General features: G+C 44.2%; 1 protein-coding gene across 1 annotated transcript in view; it reads left to right on the forward strand.

Annotated features, from left to right (window-relative positions):
* The window catches only part of LOC100282327 (exosome complex exonuclease RRP43), a 35,562-nt gene extending 26,235 nt beyond the window's left edge, over window positions 1-9,327 (forward strand). Inside the window, exons 5-7 of the mRNA NM_001155239.2 lie at window positions 1,041-1,116; window positions 8,124-8,413; window positions 8,975-9,327. Coding sequence (NP_001148711.2) covers window positions 1,041-1,116; window positions 8,124-8,413; window positions 8,975-9,067 — 459 coding nt within the window. The 3' untranslated portion in view covers window positions 9,068-9,327. The remainder of the gene's footprint in view (window positions 1-1,040; window positions 1,117-8,123; window positions 8,414-8,974) is intronic.
* The last annotated feature ends 224 nt before the right edge of the window (window positions 9,328-9,551 follow it).

A 9,551-nucleotide genomic window follows, 5' to 3' on the forward strand; every position in this document is an offset into this window, starting at 1 on the left:
AATTTCCCCACATGTCCATACTCATGTGGGTACGAGTGACCCGTACCCACAAAGATTAGACATCTATCATATGCGCTAAACATCATTCAACAAATATAATGAACTGTAAAAAAATGCCAACTACTAAACATCAAATTTAAATAAACCATGTGCCATAATTAAGCATCACACCATTTGAATTCTAACAGTATAGACACATGTGGCTGCAAAAATCAAACTGCATGGATATGATTGTGCTCATATCTATAGAAATAATATCTAATTACATAGTTGCACAAGAAACAACTATAAAATCTGCTTGGAAACTATACTTACACAATTGATTAAACGAGAATACAGCCAGGATGAGCAGCAGTATGACTGTCTGTGGATTGTGCCTGATTGTCTGTGGACTTCTAGAGTAGAAAGAGATTATATAGCTAGAGTTCCATTTGTTTTGGGCTGAGCCAAGTGCTCAAGTTTATGTTTTTGGCTAAGTTTATATTGGGTATTTTATACCCACGGTTAACGGGTATGGGTGAGGGTGGAACGTTCTAATACCCGTTTACCTATTGGGTGAAGGTTTTTGCTCAATAAGAGACCCATGGGTAAAATATTTAGTTCATATACATACCCTAATGGAGTAAATACCCATCGAGTATCGGGTCGTGGGTACCCATTGCCATCTCTAGTCTAGATACGTAGTAAAATAAATGTATCCAGAAATGCCAAAACATCTTATAATTTGAAACAGAGGGTGTATTACTTTACTTTAGGATTTCAAGTGGTCTTATTGATTGGCAGCAGTAGAGGGCAGAGAGGGGAAATGAGGGTTGTGCAGTAGTGGAGTGGAAAACGGTCAATAATGTTCAAGAGTGGCCAGTGAATAAATAACCCTGTTTGGCTGTGGTCTTTCCATTTTAGATTGGAAATTTTCAATTCTAATATTCTGAAAATAGGTCTAGTTTTTCCTTATAAACAACTTGAGACGTTCTGGTTCCTGAATAAGTTTTCAGAAGAGCTTTGTATTTTGATCTTTTCTGGATGTTGAACTTTTGCAGGATATCTATTGTTTGAATGCTGATGGGTCTCTGTTTGATGCTGCACTTATTTCAGCAGTGGCTGCCTTTACACATTGTACGTTCCTTTATTTCACTGTACATATGAACATGATATCCTCCCACTATCCCATTTTGTGCAATATGGAAATATACAATGTTGCTTTATTTCCATCATGAAGTATGCAGTAGCAGTCACATTACTAGTATATATTTTTTATGTGAAACTTTAATGAAACCAACGAAAACAAACAAATCTCTCAACCTCAGTCTACAGGAATATAGAACATACAAATTATTGAGAAAAGAGTTAACCCATAAAGTTTGAGACTAAAATGATACATATGTTCATATGGCGACCCTTCCTTTCCCGCCTGACCCCTCCTCTCCCCTGGACCTCTCCTCTACCCCCGACGCCTCTTCACCTACCTCCACTAGCTCCACGCCGGTGACCATTCCGATCCCTGCGGCCAATCATGTCTCTTCTTCCCCGGCGTCGGCGGGGCGCTCTGCGTGCGGTGGTCGTTCCAAGGCGCAACGGTGGTGTGAAGACGGCGCGGCGGGCGTGGGTGCTGTCCCGCCTTCGGGTCGGCTCTCCTATAAGGAAGCGCTGGTGCCCTCACAGCCCTCTGATTCTCATTTCGTGGGAGGGGGTGCTGGTGGTGGCTGGGTGACTGTCCAGAGTCGTCGTGGCCGCCGCTTGGCTTGCTGCCCTCCCCGGCCGGAGCCTAGACCTGTCCCGGTTGATCTGCGGGGCAGATGTTTCAACTGCTTCTCTGCTGATCACCGGGCGGTGAGGTGTTCGAACCGTGTTCGGTGCTTCTTCTGCAGGCGCCCGGGGCACCGTGTGAGCGAGTGCCCGCGTAGGCAGACGAACCTGGTCGCTCCTGTGCGCAGACTGGTGTGGCGGCCAATCTCCAAGGAGGCCCCGACGGTCGCTGGTGCGGACCATGCCATGGCGGGTGGCTCGGCGCTTGGTGGTTCGGATGCCGCGATCAGCGGGAAGCGGTGTACCCGCCGTGGGCAGCGAAAGCACAGGGCCGGGTTTGGTCGTGGACTTGGCGGTGATCCTTTGCTTCTGCCTTCGGGGAATTTGTTGCCCACGGCTCTGGACGGTCCTCGTCCTGTGAGGTTTATTGGGCGTTCCAGGATGATCGACCGTGCTGAGTTGGAACTTCGCCATGCCCTGATCGTCAGTGTTGTTGGGTAGGAAGGAACTGGTTGCGCCACGGAGGTTAGAGAGGCGCTCGCTTCATGGTTTGGCCTTGACGCTGATGCGCTCCGCCTACGTCGTGCTGCGCCAACCTCCTTTCTTGTCCTCTTCCCTTCAGAGGAGCTGGCTGTGCGGGTGATTAGTGAAGGATCGTCGCTCCTTGTCCCTCCACTGAGGTTGTATGTTAAGAGATGGACTAGGCAGCCTTTTGCTTCGGGAGGCAGTGTCTTGTCTTCCCTCATTGACGTCGAGCTCCGTGGTATCCCTGCTCACCTTTGGGGACTGGAGACAGCGGAGGTTTTGCTTGGTCCATACTGCCTGATTTAGGGCCTGCACCCGGATTCTATCGGCGGGGAGGACTTGTCAGTCATCAGGTTGAGAGCATGGTGCCGCTCTCCCGTGGGGTTGCCGGAGGTGTTGGACCTGCATGCTGTGGAGCCGGCGGTCCTCGATGAAGATAGGGTTTGGATTCCACGTTCGTTGGTGTTCCCTGTGATAGTGAAGATTATTGGATCGGAGGGTGTCCTTGAGGAGCAGCTACCGCCACCTCCACCGGATCCCTCTGATGATGAGCCGGAGCAGGGTCGTCGGGCTCGGCGGGTGCGGAGGCTGGGTGATCAGGCCTCATTGCCTCGGACTTCGGTACACTCGCGGCTGGGCCCTCGTTTTCATTCCTCGTCGACGCGTGATGGACCCTCTGATGATGTTGCGTTGATGGCTTCTGGTGATTCGGATTGCCCTTTAACTCCAGTGGATGTTTTGGTGGCGCCTGTCTCCTCGGATTCGTTGGCAGGACCAGTTGATGCCCCTACCCTCCCGTGTGTTGCAGTTCAGGAGCTGGTGGCGCCTGGTGTTCTGGCCTTGTATGATGATGTGGTACTCGATTATTCTCCGGATGGTGCCACTGCTGTTTTGGCTGCTGGTTTGAGGGAGGATTCGATTTTGGCAGTGAGTTGTGTTGACAATGTTTCTTCTGCTAGATGGAATTTGAAGCCACCTGTTTTCAAGGTCTACTCCAGGAGGTTGAGACCATCTAATTTGGATGATCAGGATGGCACATTGGTTCAGTCGTCTCTTGATAATTCTATGGTAATTTCTTCGCCCTTGTGCGAGTTCCAGTGTTTGGTCACTAAACCGGTGGATGCCTTGCTGCCAACTCCATGGTTTCCCAAGAGAAAGAAGAAGCCTCTACCCAGTAATTTTATACCAAGGCGGAGCAGGAGGGTGGCCAAATTTCCTCCAGAACTCGGTTCTGAGACTGCTGCCCAGGTCTGCAGACATCTGGGTTTCTGTGATGACAATGAAATTATTTCTGTCCAGGATGCCGGGAAATATGCGAAGCTATTTGTTTCTGGGCTCTCTAGCGTTCATATTGCTGCTTTAGCAGCGCTGTTTGGCTGGACGGTGCCGCTGAACGGACCTGTTTAGGTGCGGTTGGGATGGTTTGCTGGTGGTGTTTGATTGTTGTTTAGATGGATTCAAGCTGCTTTTTAATCTAGAATGTGAGAGGGTTGAATGATCGTGTGAAGAGAGATTATGTTAAATCTTTGGTGGTTGATATTAGACCTTCGATTATTTTCCTGCAGGAAACCAAACTTTGTTCTATTTCAGATTTTGATATTGTCTCAATTTTGGGGTCTGGTTTCAGTAATTTTGTTTATAGCCCAGCGATTGGTACCAGAGGAGGGGTGTTAATATCCTGGCGTGATGGAGTTTTTTCATCTTTGGCTTCAGTTATCAAGCAGTTTTCGGTTTCAGTTAAATTGCAAGAGAAAAATGGTTCTTGCTGGTGGTTCACTGGAGTGTATGGTCCTCACCAGGACAATCTTAAATCCTCCTTTCTTCATGAATTAAGAGAAATCAGAGATACCTGTATGGGACCATAGATCATTGGGGGCGATTTTAATCTGATTTTCAGGGAGGAAGATAAGAACAATTCCAATATTAACAGGGCTATGCTGGGGGACTTCCGTAGGCTTATTAATTCCTTGGATCTGAAAGAGATTCCTTTGAAGGGAAGGAGGTATACTTGGTCCAACCAGAGGGATGCTCCAACTCTTGTTAAGTTGGACCATGTTTTTTGCACTAGCTGTTGGGAAGATCTAATTCCGGACGCTTCTCTTCATAGTAATGCTACCACATCTTCAAATCATTGTCCTTTGACCCTCAATGTCAGAGATGGGCTGCATGGGGAAAAGACGGTTTCACTTTGAGAGTTTTTGGCCCAAAATTCTTGGTTTTCTGGAGGTGGTGGGTGCGTCTTGGAGCATGCCAATTAGGAGCTCCTGCCCGTTGGAGCAAGTGTCATTGAAGCTTAAAAGGTTAGCTCGCGTATTGTAGTCCTGGGGGCATAAAGAAGTGGGTAATGTGAGGATGCAGCTAGGGCTTGTCAGAGAAGTGTTACATAGGATGGAAATGGCACAGGATATCAGAATTTTGTCCAGTGGGGAAGTTTGGTTGCTAAACATGTTGAAGCAACGTTGCCTTAGTCTTGCGTCTCTTGAAAGGACTGTTGCTCAGTTGAGATCGCGGATCCACTATCTAAAGGAGGGTGATGCTAACACTAAGTTCTTTCATTTACAGGCATGTTATCGAAAGAAAAAGAATTTCATTTCCAAACTTGAGGAAGATGGAAGAATGGCTACCAATCATGAGGACATGCAACAAATTCTTGAAGAGTATTTTTGCAATCTGTTGGGGGCTGATTTGCAGAGGCATTTTACTATTGATTTGAGTAATTGTCATAGGGCTGCGATGGATCTAAGTGCTTTGGAGCAGCCTTTTTCGGAGAAAGAGGTTAGGGACACCATTGCTTGTCTCCCTTCTGATAAGGCTCCTGGGCCTGATGGTTTTACAGGAAAATTTTACAAGACATGCTGGGACATCATTAAAGTCGACATAATGGCTGCTCTTAACTCCCTTTACCATGGAAATGCCAATAAGTTTGATTTGCTGAACTCAGCGTATCTCATTCTTCTCCCGAAGAGAGAGGATGCTTCTTCAGCTGGTGATTTTCGGCCAATTAGCTTGATTCATAGTTTTGCTAAGTTGGTCACTAAGATCCCCGCTAATCGGTTGGGGCCATATCTTCATGACCTGGTGGCAGCTAACCAGAGTGCATTTATTAGAGGAAGGTCAATCCACGACAATTTCATGCTAGTGCAACAATCGATTAAGTTCCTTCATAAGAGGAGGATCTCTAGTTTACTGCTGAAACTGGATATTTCCAAGGCTTTCAACTCAGTCTCGTGGGTGTTTTTGTTGGAAGTTTTGTCACATTTGGGCTTTGGACCTGTTTGCCGTAATCTGATCTCCAACTTGTTATTCACTTCTTCTACTCAGGTGCTCCTGAATGGCTCGCCTGGTAATCATATTTTTCATCGGAGAGGTCTTCGCCAGGGAGATCCTCTTTCTCCCATGTTATTTGTGTTGGTTATGGATGTTCTTAGCAGCATGTTCAGGGCTGCTGAAAATAGAGGTTTGTTGCAGAGCCTTGGGGGAGCTGATGTCCGCAGTAGAGTCTCCATCTATGCGGATGATGTGGTCCTTTTCATAAAGCCAATTGTAGCAGATCTAAATTGTGCTAAGATGATACTAAACTGTTTTGGTTCAACAACCAATATGCTCAAGAGCAGTGCTATTCCAATTAGATGTGATGATCAGCTGGTGCTTGCTGGCTGCAGTGTGTTGCATTGCAGCCCCGCTTCGTTTCCTTGCAGGTATCTGGGGCTGCCCATCTCTGATAAAAAATTGAGGAAGTGTGACCTTAAGTTATGGATTGAGAAGATTGTAGACCGTCTGCCTAACTGGAAGGCTCGGCTGCTCAACCTGGCTGGGCGGACTGCGCTGGTGAAGTTTGTTCTATCGGCCATTCCCCTATCTTCTTATTGCAATCAATGTCCCTCAGTGGGTTATTAAATCAATTGATAAAATTCGGCGAGGATTTCTTTGGAGAGGAAGAAAGGAGGTTAATGGTGGTAGCTGTCTTGTTCCATGGGAAGTTGTCACGGGGCCTCTGAAGTTTGGCGGGCTTGGAATCCCTAACCTTAAATTCAAAAGCTAGGCATTGCAGGCAAAATGGTTATGGTTGGAAAAGACGGATCTAAGCAGACCTTGGCATGGGCTATTCCTCCCAGTGCAGTGACAGGTTAGACAGTTTTTTTGACTTGTCGGTTTTTACCATTTTAGGGAATGGGGCTACTACTCTCTTCTGGTCGGATAAATGGATTCATGGGAAAACTATCTAGGACATTGCCCCTGAGGTGGTGGGTATGGTTGGCCGCAAGGCGTATTCTTCCAGAACGGTGGCACATGCTCTGGATAATTGGCATTGGGTCAGTGATATTCGTGGTCCTCTTTCCTTGAGAGGGTTGCAGCAATATCTGTTGTTATGGGATACTTTGGGAGAAGTTTTGCTTTCTCAAGATGCTGACAAACATGTTTGGATGCACTCTTCTTTTGGGTTGTTCTCCTCGAAGTCTTGCTATAAGGCTTTTTTCATGGGATCCATTTCATTTGAGCCATGGAAACGTTTGTGGAAATCCTGGGCTCCCCCAAAATGCAAGTTCTTCCTCTGGTTGGCGATAAGGAATAAGTGTTGGACTGCTGATAGACTAAGAAGGAGAGGGCTGCAACACCCGGTTGTTTGTGTTCTATGTGATCAAGAGCAGGAAACAGTGCAACATCTTCTGTGTACTTGCAGTTTTGCCAGGCAATTTTGGCATGCTATCCTTTTTCCCTTGAGTCTAGGGGCTCTCATTCCTGCTGTTGATGAAATCTCCTTTGCTGAATGGTGGAGGAAGGTGCTTAAGAAGGTGCACAAAAACAGAAAGAAAGGCTTCAACAGCCTCATTATTTTGGGTCATGGTGCTTATGGCTGACTAGAAACAAAGCTGTTTTCGATGGTGTAAACCCTTTTCTGAGCTCTATTAAAAGTTTGTTTCTGAATGAGTTAAGTTGCTGGGATAGGGCTGGGGCTAAGCAGCTAGCAAGTTTTGGCCTTCCTGCTATTATGAGTAGGGTCTAGATTGTGGTCAAGTGTTCGGTTTGCCCTATGGGCATTATACTTTGGTCCCTGCGCGTTCGAGAAAAAAAAATGATACATATCGTTCTTTAGTTCTGACATATTTCCTTTGTTAGTTTTCAGTTGAGAAAATCTGCTATATGGAGATAGTTGCTTCCTACTATGTTTCTAGCCATTTGCCAAGTTTATGCTCGAAAGATTTAAATACAGGATATTTAATTATTTATGTTGAAGCTTTTGAACCAACTTCTCCTGAGTTACAATGGTTAGACCATTGAAGTCCTTAATGTCATTCAAAATGCGAAAAATATATGGTTTAAACTTTATGTGCTTGAGGGCCTGGATTTTCATGTGAATTGATGAGTTATGCATAACTTGATCTGGTTTCCAGGAGCATGCGATCGTCAAGAACATTCTGTTTTAATTTAGAGAGTACTCTCTTCTCCCTGTCTAGCTAAGCCTCTTCTAGTGGCTGAAGCTGGTCTTGACTCTTGACCTCTGAATTTGAACTGATGCCTAGCTGCCACCATCTATGCTTCAGCGCTTCCTTTTGGTACCATCATGCACTTGGCTTGTTCTTTCAGAACTAAGTGCTAAAACTCTTTTGTATTGTGTTTTGTTGGCCAAAGCATCCACTTGAGCAATTTGTGTTTTGTTATATTTGCAATCTTTAGGTTGGTAGCCAAATTACCAATTCTGCTGTGCTCACCTCTATTGCTCTTCAAATAAGTTCGGTTCATACATGTCCATTTTTGTCTTCCGTTCCAGTGCCTATGTGGTACTATCTGTTGCCTGTTGGTACCTTTCTTATTTCGCACTGATCACTACAAATTTTATGTGATTTTTGCAGTGGAGATTCCTTTAGTTTCTGTTGGTGACGATGGTAAATTATTTACTGTTGGAGGCAATGACGGAAAAAACAAATTTGAATTGGTAAACAGAGAAAAGAGGAAACTGACACTTGGCGACATTCCATTGTCCCTTACATGTGCACTTCATAAAGGATCTATACTAACGGACCCAACTTCTGAAGAAGAATCAATTATAGAGACCTATGTGACTGTTGTCGTTGATTCTTCAGACCGCCTAGTGTCATTACAAAAAGTTGGAGGCACAGTGACATCCATGGCAACTATTAAGGTTAGTTAATCTGAGCTTAGTAGAATGATTAGCTATGGGAATATTTCATTTATACTGTTCTGCCATTGGTCAATGCAGTGCTTTTGAATGTTGCCGCAGTGCCATAGCAGGGAATAGGCTTCTTATGTTTCATTCTAACTATAAGTTGTTTGGCTTTTCTAGATTCATAGTTTTTATTATGTATCTAGAAATAGGGCATATTTAGGTGTATGCAAAAGCTATGTACCTAGAAAAAATAAAATGACTTACAATTTGGTATGGAGTATTCAATAAGATATTATCCTTGCATATACTAACTGTGGTTAGTGGACTGATAAGACTTTAAATTTACAAAGTCCATGCTAACTGTGTCAAGAGTGTTTAATAAAAACATATTCTCATAAAAAAGGAGTATTAAATAAGAAATCTATTATCCGTGTACTAAAATTTGATTTGATTTTATTTTTGGAGAATTTACTCCATCTTTCTTATGTTGAATCACCACGTGGTATATGCATTCCTCCAAATATAATGCACATTTGAACTAAATTGATGCTAGTTTTATGTCATACTCTCGTGCAGGAGTGCATTAGCTTGGCGAAAGAAAGGAGGCTGAGGCTAAGAGAAATTCTGATAGACTCTGTCAAAGCCATGGAAGTCGACCATACTGAATAATTCTGCAAATACATTCAGTTAATCTAACCGGATTATTTCTTGATGGTTCTCTGTGCCTCGGCTGCACTGATTGTAACAGCATTTTTGTTGGGTTAGTCCAAGTATGTAGCTATTTGTACTCCGCACATGATTTTTGACTTAAGTAGCCAGACAATTTTATCTGATGAGCATGTCTGCAATGCACCATTTCTCGCAAGTTGCTATCTTGTAACACCCTAATTCACATTTTGCAGTATTTTAATTTATTTTTCAAGATTTCATTAGAACTAATGCATAATTATGAGAGGAGGAAAATATATTTTATAAATTACATCTAACCTAACATAGGGTATAAAGTTTTTTTTATTCATGCCAGACCTAAGTGTTTATTGTTACAACACTTGAACTCTAATTTGGTTTTAAAATCCTCTTTTAAAAATCCTAAAACTCCTGTTGGGCCAAATCACTTCTTTTTGGAAAAAGTCCACCATACGTACCTGAACTA

The sequence above is a fragment of the Zea mays genome, chromosome 4 (assembly GCF_902167145.1).
Source record: "Zea mays cultivar B73 chromosome 4, Zm-B73-REFERENCE-NAM-5.0, whole genome shotgun sequence".
NCBI lineage: Eukaryota > Viridiplantae > Streptophyta > Magnoliopsida > Poales > Poaceae > Zea > Zea mays.